Source organism: Lepidochelys kempii, chromosome 11, assembly GCF_965140285.1.
Source record: "Lepidochelys kempii isolate rLepKem1 chromosome 11, rLepKem1.hap1, whole genome shotgun sequence".
Classification (NCBI taxonomy): Eukaryota; Metazoa; Chordata; order Testudines; family Cheloniidae; genus Lepidochelys; species Lepidochelys kempii.
In genome coordinates this window covers 58,910,267-58,933,146 of record NC_136390.1, presented here as the reverse complement: position 1 = coordinate 58,933,146, position 22,880 = coordinate 58,910,267, and the positions used below count along the sequence as shown (strand labels likewise).

Genomic DNA, 22,880 nt, shown 5'->3' with positions numbered 1-22,880 from the left:
AAGCACTGGGAACAAAAAACTTCATTGGTTCTGTGGCCTGCAGGATGTCAGATTAGATGAGGACGATTGTCTCTTTTGACCTTAAAGTCTATGAGTCTGTGACAAGAGCATGGTGGGAAGGGGAGGTGAGAAAGATACTCTGGTAGATATTAGAATGGTTTCTCCACCAGTCCAATAAGGACAGAACCCTGACATGTGAATCAGCATGTCCAGTAGGTATCTTGATTGACAATAGACAGACTTCAACCATCCCTGCAAGCACCTCTGGCAAAGTCTGGCATGTTGAGTTACGTACATTCAAAGGCCATATGCCCCAAAAGCCTCAGACAAGTTCTTAAAATAGTCTGAGGGTGGGATTGGAGGGAGTTGCAAAGATCTAGAATAACCTGAAACCTGGCCTGTGGAAAAGAAGCCATTTCCACCGCTGAACTGAGTACTGCCCTAATTAATTTGATTCTGGGTAAAGAGTTGATTTGTCCTTGTTTATAGTCAGGCCCAGCTAGCTGAACAGAGACTGGATCCCAATAAGACTACCCTCCACCTGTTCCTGGAACAACCTCAAAATAACCAGTCATCCAGATACATGAATACCTTAATGCCAGTCTTCCTGAGGTGAGCTACTACCTTGGTCATGCATTTTATAAATACTCTGGGAGCTGATGATAGGCTAAAAGGAAGGACTGTAAACTGGTACTAAAAGGTCTGCCATCACAAACCTGAGGAATCTTTTGTGGCTCTGGTGGGGATAGCCACTTGGAAATAGGCATCTAGCAAATCAAGAGCAGCACACCAACCTTGCGATCCTGGGAGGACTAGTGGAGGTGTTATGCAGTCTACAAACCCCACATAAAACACAGGCAGGAAGGGGTTAAGAATCCTCCCTACCTGCAGTCAGCAAAAACTACCCCATGCTGGCTCAGCTGTGGGAAATGTCAATTATGAAGAGACAAGACCACAGCTGCTGTAGCTAATGAGGGGAAGCTCACGTATAAAGAGGGAGGAACAGGATGAGAAGTAACAGATGAGCTTGGGACTTGAAGAGGATAACAATTCTCTACCAGAGGCACTCACACCAGGCTGCCTCTGAGACACTTATAACCCTCTGGAAGTACAAGGGAGGGAGACAGAGATGAAAGCCTTGACAGCCAAAGGTTTTCTAACTCTTATGTTTATAGACTCTGCCTTTTTTTATTGATTTGATTTAAGTCAGTGTTGCCCAGGTTAAGAACTGACCAGGCTACCTTGTCCATCGCTGCTGACAAGAAGCCAGGACTTTCTATAAAAGTTTTTACTAATAATCAGGTCAGAAAGAGGCCTTGGGCGAAGTAGATGTTGTCTTCAGTAGCTGGAGGGCTGGGCTGTAACCAGAGGTGCTGTTTTTCCTTACTGATTCTGTGTTTATATAAAAACCTAGTGGTTCTTCTGTTTGAACCTGTGCACAGCAAGACCTCAAGTGTAAACCTGTGCAGAGAAACTTTGTTGGGCCAAAGACTCTTTATGCCTTCCAGTTTCCGGAGAGAAAGAAATAAAGGGAGAAATTATGGGAGGAAGAAGACATGCAAAGAGTAGAAAGAAACGAAATCAGAGATGTAGGCATGAATGAGGAGGCAGAGTTAAAGTTGGTTAGCAGACCTTACCTCTGAATTTCCTGACTAAGAGTCTCACATTAAGGCTGAATTAAAAGAGCTGTTTGCATTAATAGACCAACTAGTTAAAAACAACATTAACTAGTAGTAAGGATAAGATTTTGTCACAGAGATCACAGATTCCGTTACTTTCAGAAACCTCTGTGATATTTTCAGCTTCAGCCCTGTTCCCTGAAGTGGGATGGCTAGAGCTGTCAGCCAGCAGAGGCCCTGGAGCTGTGAGCTGCTGTGGGTGATGAGGGCTCTTGAGCTCTGAGCCACTACAGGTGGTGGGGACCCTGGAGCTCCGAGCTGCTGAGGCTTTTGTGAATTTTTGTTTATTGCTCGTGACCTGTCCGTGACTTTTATTAAAAATAACCAGGACGAAATCTTAATCTTAACTGGTGGTACTGGCAAAATCCCATTCACATAAAGTGGACTGATGGGTTGGGCACAGCATTTTTCTTCCACTTACTTTATATTTTCCAACGAGAGGGTGTCGGCCCCCTGTGACTAACATATCATCCCCCCGGTCCAGGATAAAACGAACTGCATGACCAGTTCTAAATTAAAAATGGAAAAAAAAGGGAAGGAGGGTTACGCTTCAGACAAAGTTATGGACGCTACTAAAAGGATGGCTATTTCCAAGGGGCCCAAATCTAGCAGAGTACAAAGGATGTGTTTAAATTTAAGCATTGACTTAAGTGCTTTGGTGAACAGGGATGGCCTGAAGCACGTGCTTAATTTTAATGGGATTACTTGCGCACAAAGTATGCGCTACTTATGTGCTTTGCTGGGTCCAGACCCATGACAGAGAATCTTCTTTTCCCTTTTTGAAAAACAGTGAGTTAACTAAGTGTAACTTTCTTGTGTAGACACTTATTTTGGTTTTAAGAATGCCTTATATCAATTTAGCTTGAGTCAGTAAGGAATCAACCTAGGCTAAATCAATATAACACTCTTAAAACCAAAATGAGTGTGTCTGCACCAGAAAGTTGCACTGAGTTAACTAAATCAAATTTGAAACTGATGTGGCAAGGTCAGTACAACCCCCATGTGTGGACAAGGTCCCACTTTGACAGGTTAGTAGGGCCCCATAAGCTTGTCAAGAGTTTTGAGAGCATTTCTGGCTGACACCAGTCTCAGCTCTGTTTAGATCGCATCACCTCAGCCCAGATTATAACCCTTGAAGAGTAGAGTTGAATATAACTCTGACAGGTTTTTGTGGCTTGTAGTATAGAGGGAGCATCTCTGGGAAGGGAAGGGACCTGGTGGGTAATATTTATTCCTCCCCTTTTCCCTCTTACAACAGGGAGCCACACTTACTTGTTTGCTGCCACTGCAGCAACAGATGCCAACAGACCAGCTTTCCCTACTTTCCCACCGAAAGCTCCACCGATTCTTTTTACATGGCACATGATCCTATTGGCTGGAATCCCTAAACATGAGGCCACCATTTCCTGTAAAGTCAATATCCCTTTTTTTATACCATTGCAATTTTAAAGGGACCCTGTCAGCTCAATCTGGCCCAAATTTAAGTTTTGCAAAAAAAGTTTATAGAAAAGACCAAGTTATGTCTCCAGGATTTTCTTTCTAATTCCCAATGAAACATCTATTTTTCAACAAATAAATACCCCCAAACAACATGTGCACCCAAATACTGCAACAGGGAGAACCTGAAAGTGAAACTGGCTATAGACAATTGTCCAAGCTGAGAGAAATTCAGGAAGTAAGCAAAATTCATAATAAGAACATTAAATTTTTTGAATGTTTGGTTTTAATAATCTAAGGCCTTATTAGTCACAGATGAAGAAATGTGTTTGTTTCCAATATAGGGCTGATTGACATTTATGAAACACAGCCAAGAAAGAATGCAGATTTTTGTTATCAATGATATAAAAGTAACACACACAGAAAATACGAGCTGAATAATGGGCAAAATATACCTAATACAAAATCTCAGCATTTTGTTCAAAATGCATTCTGCTTTACTAGCCATCTGTGTAGCTAAGACAAGATAATTCTGCAATACTAGGTTTTAGCCCAGACCTGAAGAAGCATAGGCACCGATTTCCCCTCTGCCCAGTGGGTGCTCGACCCTCCCCACTTGGCGCCGCCCCTATCCCACCTCTTCCCACCCCTGCATGCCCTTGCCCCACCCCCGTTCCACCCCTTCCCCCAAGTCCCCGCCCCTGCCCTAACTATACTCTGCCTCCTCCCCTGAGCATGCCATGTCCCTGCTGCTCCCCCTCCCTCCTGGAAAGTCCTTAGCACGCCAAACAGCTGTTAGGCAGTTGGGGGCAGGAAGCGCTGGGAGGGAGGGGGAGGAGCAGGTACGCAGAGTGCTGGGGGGGGGAGGGGAGGAGGAGGAGGGAGGAGCTTGGCTGCTAGTGAGTGCAGAGCACCCACTACATTTTTCCCAGTGGGTGCTCCAGCCCTGGAGCACCCACGGAGTCAGCACCTATGTGAAGAAGAACTCTGTGGAGCTTGAAAGCTTGTCTCTTTCACCAGCAGAAGTTAGTTCAACAAAAGATATCACCTCACCAACCTTACCTCTCTCATGTTAGGTTTTGTGAGTTTCCCCTTTATATTTCTGGCAGGAGGCTGTTGTCACCACCCCAACTAATGCATGTACAAAGCACCTAAGAAGATGGGAGTGGAGCATGCTTAGCACTTCATAGGGAGAACTCAGTACCTTAAAGGATCGTGCCCTGGAGCACAGACTACTTTCAGAGGCAACTGAAGGGCTTTTACCCACTCCTCACCTTGGTGCCAGAGAGATCAGTGCACAGCTGATGGGTCAGCGGTGCTGAGCTGGCATGCTACTGGTGTACTGGAGGGCAATGGACATTGGATAACCCAACTGTGTAATTCACATGTTCCTACTGCATCATAAACTGTTGAAGATGGATTTTCAAACCACACACAAAGAGTCTTTAAAGAATTGCCTAAAAAGGCTCTCCATTACCTGGGTAAGTGCTGGATGCTGGGTTGACACATACACGTCCATTTCTTTATCCTCTCCTTTTGGTACAACAAGTGCACACTGAGTCTCCATGTAAAAATGTTCCTGTCCCCCGATATGGATCTCCCCTGTTCCAAAGATAAAGACTCAAGTGTTGCTGATGGGCTGGGTGGTAAAAGGGGGAGGAATGAGGAGGCTAGGCTGAGTATGCACCTTACACAAACCATAACATTCAACATACTTGACCAAGACAGCTGCTGGTGCTACTGTTGTTAAGGTGCAACCAGACAAGAGAAACCAGCTGCAGCAGGTGCAACATCTAGCATAAAAATATGAGCCAAACTCTCTGCTGGTGTAAACTGGCCCTGCTCCATTGATATCAACAGAACTGTGCCAATTTACACTACCAGGTAATCTGCCACATATTGTCAATATCAAGCTAAGCGTCTCGAGTCTGGAATGTGGAAGGCTTGAGAGTGTTGACAGGATCTCGAACCAGCTTGTGTTAATCAGATCAGGCATGGAATACAGGAATTTTTTGCGGAAGGGAAGTGCTATTCGTGGTTGTTCAGGATCAGCACCAAACAGGCCATGTCTGATGCTGGGGAAGAAAGGGAGGAATTGGTGGTTGAAAGGGAACAGACTAACTGGAGGGTAAAATCCAAATTCTGCAGGGCATATGTCAGCTGTTGTTAGTCACCTGATTGGTTTCAATTGAGCTATGACAGTTTACACCAGCTGAGGATCTGCGCCCTGCAACTCCAAAGCCCCACCATGTATTCTGGATCAACATTTCCATATTGTAGATTGTCACTTTTGTATCACAGTAAAACAGAGACAGGAAAGTCCATGATAAATAATGGTAGGATTATATTTTTTCTCATAAATTAATCAGATAGTAGTGCTGTACTGGTGTTGCCTAATAGGCACAGTACATCAGTTGCACTTAAAAGGGACATGGGAAGGAGCAATTTAAGTGCCACTCTTTGAAAGTCTGTCCCTATAAATTTTGATGAAGATTTGACAATTTCCATTTTGCCCAGATCCATTTGGCTATCAGACTTCAAACTGGCAGAAGCTCTCATAAACCTCCCGCCATCCACCCAACACATTCTGCACTTTACCTTCAAGAATTTGATCAACCGTTTCAAATGCTTCATCAACATTTCCTTGTTCTAGTCTTCTTTGTGGCTCAAAGAATGAATTGTGCTTTATAGCCTCCTGCAGTGGTGGAGAAAACACACACACGTTTGAGAATTTTAAATATTCTCTTTCTTTCCCACAGCATTTTATTACCAATATGATTGCCATGCACCTTACACAAAGATATGGGGAACTGGGTACAGAGAGTTATCAGACTACCAAATTCCATCACAGAAGTTTAGGATTTTATACATTGGACAAGAAAATGTTGCTGTGACTCAATCTTGCATTACCGATAACCTCTGCTTTCCCACAGAATGCTAGTGCAGAGGTATTTTATTAATTATACTATTTCCCCAAAGGCTGTTTGACAGCTGTCCAGTAGGACTCTCCCTAGGACAAAAAGGGAAGTCTGGTTTGTGGTGAGGAACAGAACATCTTGTAAGTGACCAAGATGGAACAGAAAGAGACTGGACTATATGGTTAAGATAGGAATAGTCAGTATGGGTTTTGCTTCACAATGCTTTTCTTCTCCTGATATGCAAGCCAGTCTCTATCACATCAGAGGAGCATACACTTCAGTCAAACTCCCCAACAGTAATGGCTACTCTAAACAAAGACAAGTTCTCAACTGCCACATAACAAAGCAAGTCTCTAATACACAAGTTGCTGGTCTGAACGAGGCTCTAAAGTATAAGTCAAAATCCGCCCTGTACTTCAACCCACTGAGATCTGTGAGAGGTTGCTAATATTTTATTTATTTAAGCAGAGAAATGGGGCAGAACAGGCCCCATTTAATTTTAACTTGCTCCTATTTATAGGCAGAGTTCCCAGATCAGGAATTCTGAATTGTTGTCATTCACTGGGTAATTCCAAGAACCGCTTTCCTGGAGCAGTTGGTACTGTCTGAAGAGAGAGCAAGAACACATCATAATCCCAGAAAGGAACAGGCAGGGGAATACTTAGATGTGAAAGATCCCTATTTGTTACTATATGAGGAAGTGAAGATCTTCCTTAAGAACTAACTAACCAACCAAGTGCAAGTGGAAAATTGGCGAAATTCTGCTCTTTTTACATTGACATCATTGGGTATGTACTAGTATAAGTGACAGCAAAAATTTTGCCCTTAATCCTTAAAAAGATAATCCAGTTAGTCACACTTCACTTGTTATGAAAAAAAAGTAAATAGCAAGTGAAGAGTAAACAGCTGCTTTCCCTGCCCAAGATAAGTTAGTGAAAAAGCAAGAAGGATGAGGCTAATTATTACCTCAACAGTCAGGATCACCGGCTCCAGATCTTCATACTCTATCTTCACTTTTGCAGCTGCTTGTTTGGCATGAACATCTGAATCCGCAACCACACCACAGACAATCTGACCCACGCAAATTACCTGCAAAGTACCATGGAAATACTTCCAGTATTCAGATGATCCCCACATGTGGTTACTGAAATCCTGGACTCAAATGAATAGTGTTCACATTTCCCTTTCTAATTTTTGTTTTGGTTTAACCTTTTTTATTTGCTATAAACCTTCCCCTAAACCAATACACTAGTAAAAGTATCAATGTTATTTGGAATCAAGCACAGCATTTTCAAAAGTCTCTAAATGACTTGGTTCCTAAGTCCTATGGACTTCCCATGAAACATAGGCTCCCAAGTGCCTGAGTCACTTCTAAAAACGAGACTTGGGAGCTTACGTGACTGAGAAGATATCTACACTGTGATTGGAGGTGTGAGTGTAGCATGTGTAGACATATCTGAACTGACTTCAACCTACCTAGCTCACGCGCCAATAGCAGTGAAGCCACAGTAGCACAGACTTAAGTGTGGGCTGGGCTGCCCAAGTAAATACCCAGTGTGGGCTTCTGCCGCCCAGCCCACGCTGAAGCCCATGCTGCCACGGCTGCACTGATACTGGTGCTCACACTAGTTAGATTACAGCTAGCTTGGGCATGTCTACATGTGCTGCACTCAGCCCCTCACTCCCAAACTGCTATGTAGACATACCGTCAGGTTCTTTAGAAAAGATTACCCTATATCCTGACTAGTCTGATTCATCTGGTTTAAAGAGGTATGTCACAGAGTTTGGTTATTTTGATACTTAGAAAGGAAATGGAAAAAGAACTAAGAAGTTGACTCATAGAGCAGCCAAAATAATTCCCAACATACACAAGATACAAAAATTCAAGAGTCAATATTGTTCCTGTTTATTTTAATTATAAATCAAGGATCAAAGAGACATCACCAAAGAAAAATCATAGCTACTGACACTTTATACCTTATCTTTTGCGAATATAACCTCTGGATCACTGTAATAGTAGAACTCGTTTGTGGCTGGGACATCCTGAGCTGTTATAATATCAAACACTCCTGGTGCTTTGAGGGCCTCTGATGTATCAATAAATCTAGGGGGAAAGTATAAAGTAGTTAGCTCCACACAGTGTTGCATGTGAAGTAAGATGATACAATACATACATAGGCAGCCTGTGCCACAAGACTGCTCTCACACAGCTCTTTGTGGAAGCTGCTGGTCACTGTCTTTATCCTCCTTAGAGATAACAAGATCGGGTAGAGAGGAAGGGAAGGCTGTAGGTGAGCTGTTTCCCTTCCAGAAAAGGCTTGCTTTGTAATAAGAAAGTCACTGTTCCTTTCCCACATTAGAGACAGCGGAATTGTGGTGGAGATGATGGCAGTGGCTCATTTGCTCCATAGAGAAATATCACCTATGAAACACCCAGCCCCTTGCTGTGCACTCCAGCTCTTTTGGTAGAGACCGAAAGAACTCTATTTGGTCCCATCCTCTACAAGGTACACCTTTGTTCCAAAGCAAGAGAGAATCTTGTATTATAACGACTGAACGTTAAAAACAAATACGTGTGTTGTAGTCTGTGAGAAGAGCTCAGACGCTCTCTCACTTGTTTGACTCTACATATGTATTCTGCCTGGATAGTATAAAATACAAATCAAACCAAGGGATTTCAGGCCAAGATTTGTATTGGTATTACCTAAATACCAAAAGTTTTGTTAACCCTGCAAATTTAGGTACCATCTCCTGTCTAATGCCAATGCTAAAGAGATAATTAGCACACAGTGCTCTGATGAAATTATAAATTAGTAAAATAGTGTTAGGTCAGAGATTTATTGGTGTAGTTCTGAAACACAAAAGAAGGTTGGATGTGTCAATCTCTTCTGCATTAGATGAAGAAGAGATCTGTGGCACAGAGTGGTAGAATCAATAATGCAACCAGGTTACTTGCTGACAAGTACAAATATTTAGTAGATTAGTTTAATTAATGGGGTGATTTTGGTTAAACTCTGTATTAGTTTTAAACATGTTTTACAACAATTTAGCTTGCACCTGTTAACACACAAGCTAAACTGCTGTAAACCAGGTTTAAACTGACATGAGTGTCCAAACTGCATTGGTTTAACTAACTCAGGGCAATCTTAGTTATACGAGTGCATCTTTTGTGAGCAGCTCAAACCTTACAAAAATGCTGAGCTGGTATTCAGATTAGTATTCCATCATCAGAATGCTCTGAGTGTCTATCCTCTGTTACAAAGCAGAGTGGCTGAGATTTTCAAAGCAATCTAGGGAAAGTTGTGCATCTAAATGCCCTACACTGCACTGAAAATCTCAACCAATGCATTCATGGTTATACTTTTCTTTGCGGCATTTACGCACTTACACAATCTTTGCATGGGCTCTGGAACTGGTTACCACAGCCAAGAAGAGCTCTTCATCCACAGCACGAATGTCATCGCAGTAAAGAGCTTCACCAGTGGCGTGTTTTATACCAGCCTGGTGCATGATGGGACGTCCTACTGGATCCCTGGGAAGCTGCTCTGGGTTTACTTCCTGCTCAGCAAAAAAACCAATCCCCAGCCGAAGAAAGACAAGTCAGCGTGTCCTTATATTAGCGTCTGAAAATCTCTGTTTAACAACACCAACTTCTGGCGTAATATTATATACAGATTAGGCTGGAGCATTTACTAAACTGCTGGTCCCCAGAGGTCGCTTTAATCCCTCCTATGCAATCTTCTCCAGGAGTCTACCCATTTTGTTTCTAGTTTCTCCTGATTTTTTCTATATTTGCTATGTCCTTTATGTCACAAAGTAACCAAAACAGAATGCAATGTTCAAGAGGACAATGTGCTGTCTTATTGATACATACAGTGGTGCTGTAATAATTTTCTGAATTATTCTCAAGTGGCTTCTGTTGTTCATTTTACCTTTTTGGCAGTACAGTGCATTGAGCTATTCATCATGACTCCTGGATTTTCCCCTTGAAAGCTTACAATTAATTCAGCACTGCTCAGTATGGACAAGCAGTTTGAATGTTCCTTCCAATGTGCATTCCCTCATAGCTGCCTGTGAGGAATTTAATATGTGACTCCATTGCCTATTAATTTTATTTTTCTAGGTCTTGCTTGAGAAATAATTTTTTGCCATCAGCAAATATTGTCATGTACTCATTGACACCCCCCCCCCCGCCCCTCCTCTCCAGTCCATTAATAAACATCCTGAACTACTGATCCCACTGACTCCTCACTACTAACCTTTCCCTATGCTGAGAACTGGCTATTTATTCATATTTTCGAATCCTCTTTCCCCCTACAGTCTCCAATGCACAGGTAGTTTGATTAACCTCTCCTTCCTCCAGTAGCTCCCTCCCTGTTTTCTTTTTTAGTCAACTGTCTGCTACTGGCAATATGCTGAGAAATTAGTTTTAATTAGATGTCTCCTACTATGAACTTCCTGATTGTTGGACTCCCCAAACCAGCTCAACTGTCCTCTAACAGAACATTACAATAGTCTTATCTGAATAAGCACAGATCTTTCAGCATTTGCATTTATTTCCCTGCTGTTAAAAGATTATATTGCTCATATTACAAAGTAAGACCAAGGCATAGACTACAGATTTGCCGAAGATAAGTACTGACAGCTGTGCACTGGCTTGCTTAGAAATCACTCATGCAACACAATGCTGAATAATCTGAATAATAAAATATACCAACTTGTATTGTTTAGTCACTGCCTGCTGACGGGCTGCTGGTGGTCTCTAACATCTTAAAAAGGAATCCAAGACATGAATATCTGGCGTATGGAAAGCAGTTCGGTCTAGTGCCTGGCAGCACAGGACTGGGACTTGGGGGAATTGAATTCTGTCACTGTCCTGCTAGGTTGACCATGGGTAAGCCGCTGCACTTGTTCCCCTAATCACCCTTTGCTTATGTTGATTGTAAACTCTTCAGGGCAGGGACTGTCTACTACAGCCTTGTCTACACACACAAATTGTAATGAGTTCACAATCAGTTTTGAAGCAAGTTAAACTGGTGCATCCCACTTGTGTGCAGAATCTGAAAATCAGTTTAAGTGTCCCTTATAACAAATTATCTGAAGTTGTTTACCTTAATTACATTGATATATGATGCTCTAAAACTGACTTCAGAGTATCCACAAAAGGAGTCTACATTGACTTAACTAAATCAGTCTACCTTAAGATAAATCAGTTCAACTTGTGTATGTAGACAGGGCTTGTATGTTTGTACAACACCTAGCATAATGGGGTCCTGAGCTTGATAGCAGCCTCTAGGAGATACTTGAATACAAATTAATTATAACGGGTTTGCCATTTCAAAGATCGCTCCAGGTTCACTGAGGAATCAAAGACTGCAAACAGAAAATGCAGTGAGACTAACACAAGCACAAATAAATCAGATGCTACCACTGCATTGAAAGGAAATGTAATCTCATTTTTATTAGCACATAAACCTATGCAGAGCAGGAGCTCAAATGATGGTTCTCTGAACCATCAGCCACCCTTCTCCACATACTTTAACATGCCACTAAAAAAGAGATTCTATTTCCTTTCAGTGCCGTGGTACCTTTTTGTTTATTAGTGTGTGCTATATTTTCTGCCTGTTTGACATCTTTCGTTCCTTTTGTGAATTCTAATTCTAATGAATGGGGGATGTGATATGGCAGCTGTACCCTTTTGCTGTCACTTTTTAAAGGCTGCTGTTCTACTGTCACAAGAGCTTAGTGGGACCCAAAAAAGGATTTGTCATTTATACAGGTAAGATTATCCAGAGTTATAGCAAGGATCTAAAAATGCCAACAAACAAGCAGTTTCAGAGGGGATTTAAACTCTCATGCTTGAGTGTATATGTCAATCTCTAACTACCGGGGATAGTGTTTCCCCTGTGGGGGGCTCTCCATCCTCTGAAGCTTCTGGCACAGGTCACTGTCAAGATACTGGACTAGATGGGCCTCACTGATCCATCCAGTGTGCAGTTCTATGTTCCTACATGCAATGCAGTCAGAAGTACAGCTTATGAGCAGCTAATCAGCCCATTTATCACAATATATTAATATCCTAATATATCCTAATATTGGATTAATATCCAATATATTAATAATTGAATTTTGCAAGTTTTCAATAGCTCATCATTCACTACAAATGAACTTTTTGAACCTACTGAAAAACCTTCTAAATCTGTAAATGGCTTCATGTGACACCGAGTGGAGCTCTGTGCTTACAGGAAAATCAACTGAAAAGGAAAGCTATTCCTCTTGTGAAATGGGGATGACAAGTTTTGTCTACAATGTTCAATTTTATAAGCAGTGTGAAAGCCAGTGGCGTATGAAGCCAAACAATTACTTAAGTTTCTCCCTGTTCAAACATGTTGTGATTATGAAAATACTAATGAAACACTGACTCTGACCTAGATTTGGTTCTATAAGTAAAAGGAATGCTTTCATCCCTTGTGATATGTTGTTGTTACAATGAGGTATTTTTTCTGCAGTTGTGTAAGCCTCCAGATGTTGTTGTTCCTGACTTTTCTCATGTTTTAGCAAGGAGAAAAGAGCCACAGTCATTCTTTGCTTTTGCTAGAAAACTGACTTTAAAGTAGTATATAACTTACTATGCCTGATTCCCCTCTCACTTTACACTAGTAAGAACCATGTGTTTACTGCAAGAAGTCAGAGTTATACCAGCAGAGAATGTGGCTCTCTTCTGTGTAATTTCACATGAAAATAATTTTGTTTAAGAGCTATTGACAATAGCACATTATGATAGAATAATAGATTCTTCAAGCACTTTGCATCCTCCTTCTATCTCTTTTTCCCCTCCACTACCTCAGATTTATACTGGCTTCTTTCTGTCCCTACATCACCACTGGTACAAGAGTCTTCTCCCTTGCAGCTACTGCACTCTGGAACAGCCTTCCTGTATCTCTTTGCCTCATCGATGCCCTAGCTCATTTCAAATTTCAACATCTCTTTCCACCAATTACCCTTGCTGCTTAATTTCTCTTCCCCTCTGTTTTTATTTAACTCTAATTGGAACATTTTAAGATACAATGTTATATTAATACAACAGAAATGTTTTCAGTTTTCCATTGGCTCCCATTCCCACTGTCACATAGGGTGTAGCCCCAGGAATAATGCTGCTGTTTCCAGATCACCATCACGAGAGCTGGGCATGAATTTTTGGACTAAACTTTTTTAATCAGAAAATGCCAATTAGCCAAAACCAGAATGTCGCAAATTGCCTGTTTCAAAAAATTTTTTGAGGGAAAAATAAGCTTCAGAATTGTCAAAAAGTCCTCTTTTGACATTTTCTAAATGAAAAGTTTGATTTTTCAGTTTGAAATGACCTTTTGTAATTTAAGTTAACTGATAGGAAACAAAAATGTAAAAAAAGTCAAAATTAAAATGAAACATTTTGAAATTATCTAAATAAAACATTTTGATTGCCTTGATACAAATTGTTTTTTGATTTTTGGTTCATGAACATTTTTGAGATTTAGACTTTTTGTCCCAATTTGGGATGGGAAAGAAGATTTTGAAATCTCAAAAATTCTTGCAGAACAGGAAAATTTTGTCTGCACAAGGACATGAAGAATAGCTCTCTGCTCCCCTCTGCTGCTAAATTTTACTTGAACACATGATGATTTGCAAAGCATATTAAACTAATGTTAAATGTAAACTAGTAATAAAAAAGGGAAAGCAGCATTTTTCTTCTAAATAATAAAGTTTCAAAACTGTACTAAGTCAATGTTCAGTTGTAAACATTTGAAAGAAACAACCATAATGTTTTGTTCAGAGTTACGAACATTTCAGAGTTACAAACAACCTCCATTCCCAAGGTGTTCATAAATCTGAGGATCTACTGTACTTTATCACATTTCTTTATTCCATTCCAATAGCTTATATCCCTGTAAGGACTGAGCATGTACTAAAGTAGGGATAAGTTAAAATAACTAGCGTTAAGAAAACTGAAGCCATAATCACAAATGAGCTTAAATCAAAAGCACAGAGTTCAGCATCCTCAGTGCTTTGTAAAATCTGTATCTGGCCTTCACTGCTTGGGCTCTTCTTGTACCTTAATTTTTAACAGTGTCTTTTAAACTGAAAGGGAGTATTAAAAGAGCCTCACTGACCTGGTATATTTGTTCACTCTGGGGCATTTTGGGTTGGAAATCTTGTAGGACACTCTTATAGTTCTCTGATATGTCAGGACACCGATGGGGGTCCTGAAAGAGAAGTGTTTTAATAATAATAGTTATGTTTTCACAACACAAACATTTATATTAAAAGAATTAGCAACCACAGTGATTGAACATAAACCTCTCAAGTCTCCCCCTATTTAGAAGAGCCCAAAAAAGTAGCTGAAAATGAAGTGAAGAGTGTTGAGCATTCATAAAATATTTATTTAAAAAATACAAAAAAAAAAAGCATTTGGAGCATAACACCTCTGCTGTTTCAAGAGACCAATGAAAGGGACTGCAGTAAGAAGAGGTTAACTTTGTTTTGAGCTATGAACAAAACTGACATAGAACCTTTGCTGCTGGTGGTGATAGGTGAGAAAGGAAAAACCCGGCTTGACTCTCAGAGCCCAAGCTAAGTTTGCAAGGCTGGCAATTAGATAAAACATTCTTTTCTTTGGAACCTGAACAGATTTAATACAGGAATCCTTCAGAAAGAAAACTCAAAATTAGAACCACACAATGATATCTGAACAGATTTTTGTACAAGTTTTCTCTCCAAATCAAAAAATCATAGCGTAGTTAGTTGGTGACATTTATGCACATTGCAAAGCCATTTATTTATCCCAGCTATTTGTCCTTTTGAGAAGAGGTAGACCACGCAAGATGATCTCACTCTCTTTTTTAAATTTTTTTTATTTTTTTAGTGTGAGAGCTCTTTTAATAGTGGCACTGATATGTTGTTATGTATTTTTAATTTTTTTGTGAACATAGAAATTATGCTCAGTACACGGTACAAACTGGAAAAATAAATACAGAGTACAAGACCTTTCACTAGACTGCATGAAAATAGACCCAGGACAAGAATTTACCATCCTGTTCAATGACTGAAGCACTTCCAGGTAGAATTTGAAGAGGAAACTGACAATCAAAGTCCTTCTATATTCCACCTTCCCACCTGGGGCTGAGCCCGGCAGAGAAACTTCTTTAAGAACCAGTCTGCAAGCTTCATCCAGCATGTGCTCATTCCAATGCCTGGCAAAAATAATAATAATACTGCGATCAGTATATTAGGCACAGTGGAATGAGTTAAATGGTGACCACGCTAACTTGCTTATATCGCAGACATGGGCAAGATCCTTCTCACAATGAAGTCAATTGCAGTTTGGATTTCAGTGGGAGCAATATTGGGAGTTTGATCTTTAACACAGTGTGGTTCACATCGAACAGCTGCTACTCACATGAATAGTCTCAATGAAGTCAACATAATAGAGCCCTATATGCTAGTAAAATAAATCAGCTTTTTTTAAACTATGAAAATTGGTTTAATTTAGGGCTGTCGATTAGTCGCAGTTTACTCATGCGATTAACTCAAAATAATTAATCGTGATTAGTTGCACTGTTAAACAACAGAATATCAACTGAAATTTATTAAATATTTTTGGATGTTTTTGTCCATTTTCAAATATATTGATTTCTATTACAACACAGAATACAAAGTGTACAGTGCTCACTTTATATTATTATTTTTATTACAAATATTTGCACTAAAAATGACAAACAAAAAACCAGTATTTTTTAATTCACCTCATACAAGTACTGTAGTGCAATCTCTTTATTGTGAAAGCATAACTTACAAATGTAGATTTTTTTTGTTACATAACTGCACTCAAAAACAAAACAATGTAAAACTTTAGAGCCTACAAGTCTCCTCAATCTTAATTCTTGTTCAGCCAATTGCTAAGACAAACATGTTTGTTTATATTTATGAGAGATACTGCTGCCTGCTTCTTATTTACAATGTCACCTGAAAGTGAGAACAGGCATTCGCATGGCACTTTTGTAGCCAGCACTGCGAGGCCTTTAAGTGCCAGATATGCTAAATTTTCGTATGTCCCTTCATGCTTTGGCTACCATTCCAGAGGATATGCTTCCATGCTGATGATGCTCATTAAAAAATAATGTGTTAATGAAATTTGTGACTAAACTCCATGGGGAGAATTTTATGTCTCCTGTTCTGTTTTACCCACTTTCTGCCATATATTTCATGTTATAGCAGTCTCAGATGATGATCCAGCACATGTTTGTTTTAAGAACACTTTCACAGCACGTTTGACTAAATGCAAAGAAGGTACCAATGTGAAATTTCTAAAAATAGCTACAGCACTTGACCCAAGGTTTAAGAATCTGAAGTCCCTTCCAAAATCTGAGAGGGACGAGGTGTGGAGCATGCTTTCAGAAGTCTTACAAAAGCAACACTCAGATGCAGAAACTACAGAATCCGAACCACCAAAAAAGAAAATCAACCTTCTGCTGGTGGCCTCTGACTCAGATGATGAAAATGAATATGCGTCGGTTCACTCTGCTTTGGATCGTTATCAATCAGAATCTGTCATTGGCATGGATGCATGTCCTATGGAATGGTGGTTGAAGATGAAGGGACATATGAATCTTTAGCGCATCTGGCACATAAATATCTTGCAATGCCGGCTACAACAGTGCCATGTGAATGCCTGTTCTCACTTTCAGGTGACATTGTAAACAACAAATCGGCAGCATTATCTCCTGCAAACTGTAACCAAACTTGTTTGTCTGAGCAATTGGCTGAAGTAGGACTGAGTAGGCTCTAAAGTTTTACATTGTTTTATTTTTGAATGCAGTTATTTTTTGTACATAATTCTACATTTGTAAGTTCAACTTTCATGCTAAAGAGATTGCACTACAGTACTTGTACTAGGTGAACTGAAAAATACTATTTGTTTTGTTTTTTACTGTGCAAATATTGTAATCAAAAATAATAATATAAAGTGAGCAGTGTACATTTTGTATTCTGTGTTGTAACTGAAATAAATATATTTATTTGGATGTAGAAAACATCAAAAATATTTAAATAAATGGTATTCTAGTAGTTTAACAGCATGATTAATCGCACAATTAATCACGATTAATTTTTTTAATCGCTTGATAGCCCTAGTTTAATTCTATTAAAAATTATCACTACACAATAGATAATGGCCTGAACTTTCAAAAGGGACTAGTGATTTTGGATGGCAACTTGAGACATTTTAAAGGGGTCAGATTTTCAGATGATGGATGCTCATCTGAAAGTGGTCTCTCTTCTGAAAATTCTGCTCTTTTGAAGTATATCACACAGTTGATTCTATATGGATACAAATCCCAAGCTGTAAGAATATAAATATAAATATATTAGCAGGGTTATACCACTGGCCTCAAGATCAAGAAATGGAAACTGAGTGCACAATGTTGAGAGAGATCAAAGGGGTAGCAAAATCTAACAAAAAGATAATGGGTGGGAGGGCGGCTTCAGCTTATAAACTGATCAAATGGCACAACAGGACAGAGTTTAGAGAAACAATTTATCAGCATTTTCAATTATTGCCAGGGCCCACTCCATCACAAAAAGGATATTGCAAGAATTACAGGGGATTCAGAGAAGAGCAACAGAATAATCAAGGGCCTGGCAAAGCTCTCAGTTAAAGAGAGGTTGAAAAAGTCATGACTTGACTTGTGGTCCTAACTGCTTTAGGCACTTTTGAAAATCCCAGCCACTGTATCTATTAGAGCAAATCTTGACACTCAAGAACAATAATACCAACTGTCAGTGCCTAAACCAGAAAAACAGAACACTGTCTGAATACATAGAAAGCCAGTTAAATATAACGGGTTGATCCAAGAGCTCAGACATCTCTCTCACGTACAAACACCTTTGAGGGCAACAATAGATTTTTTGTCATTTATTTTTTATTAGTTTTTGATGAACTGGTTATAAACATGAAGGATATAAACAAAAACTCAGAAAGGCTAATTTTATTTGTTTACATATTTTTATGAGACAGTCATTGCTGTGGCATCTGGTTGTTGTTACAATTAAAAGGAGTGTAATATAGTGTCAGGTAGAGATAATCAATTTAAGGCCCCGATTCAGCAAGCATGTACCTTAGCGGTTTGTTGAATATGGACAGACTTAGGTACATGCTTACGTGTTTTGCTGAATAGGTATCTATTTGAATAAACTGTAGGTCTGCCATGATGTTCAATGAAAAGCTTGCAAAAGGAAAAGGGTTGTCAGGAACTCACACTACATGAGCTGCACAGAAAGCATGCAATTCTTATTTAACATTTTAAATTGGGTGCTCAAAGTGAAAGGAGTATTTATTTAGACATAACAAGTGCCCACAATTCAGGGAATATTAGGGATTGTTTAGGAACAATTAACTCTGTCCTGTCACTATACAGAAGGAATAGAAAACATGTAGAGCACCCTTCTGATCCAAAGGACTCTTTGTAGATCAGTGTCCACTATGTACCACAACTGAAAAGCATACTTATGGCCTGATCTAAAGCCCATTTAACTCAATGGAAAGTCTCCCATTGACTTTAAAGAGCATTACATCAGGGCCTTATTTTCACTTGTGATTAGCACAAGAATTTGAACCCAGGTCTAATGAGTGAGTAAGATAATATCCTATTCCAAAGTGCTACCTAGTTCCGAGATTAATAATAAAAAAATCAATGCTTTAAATTACAATACTCAAATATCCTGCCCTCTTTACATAAATGGTAAACTGACTATTCAACCACACCAAGTAGTTATTTATGTTAGCACAGGAGAAATACTAAAAGTGATGTGAACTCCTTCCAAATCCAATTCAAAATTGGGTCATAAGTTGCATGGGAGAAACAGTTCCCAGGGGTTTGTTCACAGGCCCTGAAATTTGAGGAGGTTCAAGTTAGAACAAGCTCAGTTTTCTGATGGTTAAATCATGTTCTCATTTTCTCCCATGCTGCTCCTTACACGTGGGAAAAACTCCCAGTTACAACCTGTACAATCAGTGTCATTTCCTCCTTCAGGTCCCTCCTTACAATGCACCTCTGCCAGGAGCATAAACAGAGAAAGCTGCACCTGATATCTGCTAGCTAGGTGGTGAGTTCTGATTACTGCTACTGATTGGCTAAGAACAGTGCAGAGAGCTAGTCAATGTAAAATACCATATCCCTGTCCTCCCCAGCCTCAATGGGGGATGCAAGTTAAAGAAGCCCCTAGACATGCCCTAGTCTGCATTTGGGGCCACACCCAACCCTGGCCACCATTGAACTGAGGAGGCATAAGTCCCCTCAGGCCCTTTGCTGCTGGTACTGCTAATGCAGGGATGAGTCCTTCTTCAATGCCCACTTTAGAACCCCACTCCCTCATACTAATTAATTAGCAGCCTCTTTGGAAGTTTCAGCACAGATGCTAGAGACTGAATGGATAAAGAACAGGTAGAGGTCCCTCCAGGTCAGGTTGGGGCACAACAGCAAAGTGATGTAGTGACACTAATAAAGCGACTGTACCCACCCTGTGGAGAGACCTTTCAATGACCACAACATTCATTCGTGGACTTTAAAACATTTAGAACAGAAAAGTATAAATACTCCATTCTGGGGTGAGGAGTTGATTTAGCACTTGGGGCTGATCTGTGTTCATCTGGTGGATTATAAATGGCACCAACCATTCTGTAAATAAAGGATCTCCGTATTTATGCCCTGAAATATTAAAAAGCTAACAATATTCAAATCTGAAAGATGTCTAAAGCCTCCAGGAATTCATACGGTACCTCCCTATGAGTGCCTCACAGGTTTGTTTTGCACAGATGGTGGTAGAGCCAACGCCGCCATAGAAAATGCCGAAGTCCATAATTATGTCCGTGCCTTCCGCAAAAAGTACCCTCATCCCAGCATTAGCAATTGGCAGTGAGTTTTCCCGGCGCTGGGCCTGTCGGAATGCTGATACAAACTCCCCCTAACAAAAATCAAAAGGAGGCTAAGAAGTATGCACAGAAATGTAACATGTTCTAATAGAGATCTACATGAACTAAGGTAATAAATACCATAGAGCATGGATTCTACTTCCAAAACATTTAGCACCATTCATTCCCTTCCCTTAACCATCCAATAGTTCCCTCTTCACTGTTGTCTTGCAAGCAACCCACCTCCCTTTCCATCCCCTGCAGAGCCCCTCTCACAAACAGTTATTGAGAGGTAAGGGGGAATGGGAGAGGGCCACATTTAGAATGGGAGACAAAACTGAAGAGGCTCAACCTCTGCCTAAACTCAAGCACAAATCAAGCCAGTATTTCAACTCTATCTTCTGCTTTTACAGATCTTTTCCTTTAGTCATCTAAATTCAACTAAGTCACATTTTTATTCAAGACCAGAGATGTGTGACTGCCTGCAGGTATCTCCCAAACAGTCTTCTTACCAATTCCCAAAGATATTGCCCTTCCACGGTGTTACAGAATTACTGGTGACATAGCACCAAGCAAACAACCTTGTGCAGCAACTATGCGTGGAAGCATGGATCATGTATCAATCCTATAGACCCTATGTAGGCAAAACCCTCAGGAGATAACAGGAACTTCATCTGCATAAAGACTGGAGGTCTTGCCAGGCTGCAAATGGGCAGCGTCCTGGGATACAGAATATATCAATGCCCTCCAAAACATTTCACTGGTTGGGTGGTTTTTGTTTTTTTTTCAAACCACAGATGGTACTTCCTCCTCCTGTTCTTTCTTTAATTCCATATAAACACTGGTTAAACCATCCTTATCACAAAACAAATCCAAACATCACAGCAACTTTTACCTTCCTGGAATGAGGGATGTGAACAGAGACTAAGACTTCTTCAGGCATAAGGGTATTGTTACCAACTCCGCTGGCAAAAATGTCACTCAAAGAAATCCACCGTGTTCCCTCTATTGGAGAAAACAGAAATGGCAATCTCTGTACAATGAGAAGTGAACTCTAGGCAGTTTATATGTGTAAATCCAATTTAATTGTCAAGGAAGAATATGCAATACTTCTGGGAAAAGAATTACTTAAAGTTCATATAATGTCCCAACAATAGCATGCACCTTAAACGTAAGTGGTCTCTCTATTTTCAATAGTTACCAGAGGAAGAATTTGTATTGTCTTTTCCTTTCTCTTTTTGATCAACTGTTTTGAAAGTTAAAAAAATCACAATTTTATGAGATTAATGATTAAAGCTGGGATTCTGAAAGGGACCGAAGGCAGGGAGGTAGATTTCCAAAGAGAGTTGGGGACCTAACTCAATTAGGCCCTTTGAAATTCCCAGTCCAAAAACATTCTGACTACTTCGGCATTGTCTACACTACAGAGGGTTTGCTGGTATAGCTATAAACCAAATCCACCCTGTAAGTAATTAACAATAAACAAGGAAATACAAAGGTAAACAGTCCCACAGTTTGACATTCAGAAGACTTAATGTGCCTAAATGCCAATCTGAACATCTAAAAACAGGATTAGGACATCTGATAAGTGTCCCTATATTTGCAAATTACACACTGTTCTGAAATATCCACCTAATTTACCAATACACATGACCACCTAACAGATCAGAAAAAAGCAACAGCTAGCAGACTTTCTCCTAAAGCATTCCTATTTTATATGTATTTAATTCACCCGTGTGTTTTTCCCCCATCATAAAATGTTTACATGGGAACACTAGGAAATTAAAGTTAATATAATATCTTAGTCAACACTGTGTAAATTGATACACCTTGTTGAAACAGTGTTGGAGTGTTAGGACATTCTAAATATAGCATTATGCTTACAGAAAATAGTGCTCCAATCATCATTAAAACCTACTGCTTATTTATATACCTAAACTGCTAATTATGTCTGTTATCCTCATCATGTTATCCTCATCCCCTCTCCCCAACTCCCTCCATTTGTTTATATACCCGCTTGTTTTGTTTCAAGTTGTGCCCTACTCTGGCAAAAAAACTTTTGCATGTGCTTAACTTTATGCAGATGAGTAACTCCACCAAACTCAATGGGACAGTTCACCTGTGTAAAGTTTAAGCATGTGCAAGTGCTTGCAGGATCAGGGCCTTAGATTGTATATTGTTTGGGGCAGGATCTGTCTAATATGGCACCCAGAACAATGGAGCCCTGATCAGACTGGGGCTGAAGGCACTACCATAATACAAATAATAAATATGATTAATCAGTGTTTAGAAAATGTACACTTGTGTCCTTTATGCTTTGCATATGCTGCATAAAGTACACAATGTGTTAGCATCAAAGGAATTGATGTTTAATTCATTAATAATAATTAACCATATTTAATATTTACATTGGTTAGCTTCCACAGGCCTCATCCAGGTCTCAGGCTTCCTACAACCAAAGGATCCTTGGTCCACAAGGTGAAACACCCTCTCCCAATCCAAGGGGAGTGAAATTTCAAAAATGGCTGCCATATTATGGGGATTATTCTTACAAATGCCACATGCAATAATGTGACTGCAATCTAGCCATCCAATAGTAGAAGGAGAGATCCCTATTTTGAAAACCCAGGAAAGGTGAACTGCAAAGCTTTGACAGAGAAAAATAATGAAGGTCCAATATACAAAACAAATGGCTTCTGGAGGTCCCTGGTAGATTATCCCTTGAGTGCACACTGAACATGCTATATTTACAGGTAAAATTATTATTTGTCTATCTGCCAGCTGCAAATTAACACTAGGACCTGGGAGTCTAACTGGGCCTGTTCCTTCGTGTACATCAGTGGTCCCCAGCCTTTCTGTGGGAATAGCATTTTCCCAAACAGCAACGCCTCTCAGCGGCAT

At 40.0% G+C, this 22,880-nt stretch overlaps 1 protein-coding gene across 2 annotated transcripts in view; it reads right to left on the bottom strand.

Moving 5' to 3' along the window:
- Positions 1-22,880, bottom strand: part of LOC140895790 (aldehyde oxidase 1) — a 76,310-nt gene that overhangs the window by 33,814 nt on the left and 19,616 nt on the right. For both annotated transcript variants that reach the window (XM_073306342.2, XM_073306341.2), the window contains 11 exons: positions 20,875-20,984; positions 19,848-20,032; positions 15,102-15,264; positions 14,185-14,277; positions 9,423-9,592; positions 8,012-8,138; positions 7,001-7,123; positions 5,715-5,811; positions 4,594-4,718; positions 2,952-3,085; positions 2,101-2,188 (listed from right to left, as the gene is read on the bottom strand). In XM_073306342.2, the coding sequence (XP_073162443.1) occupies positions 2,101-2,188; positions 2,952-3,085; positions 4,594-4,718; positions 5,715-5,811; positions 7,001-7,123; positions 8,012-8,138; positions 9,423-9,592; positions 14,185-14,277; positions 15,102-15,264; positions 19,848-20,032; positions 20,875-20,984 (1,415 nt within the window). The remainder of the gene's footprint in view (positions 1-2,100; positions 2,189-2,951; positions 3,086-4,593; positions 4,719-5,714; positions 5,812-7,000; positions 7,124-8,011; positions 8,139-9,422; positions 9,593-14,184; positions 14,278-15,101; positions 15,265-19,847; positions 20,033-20,874; positions 20,985-22,880) is intronic.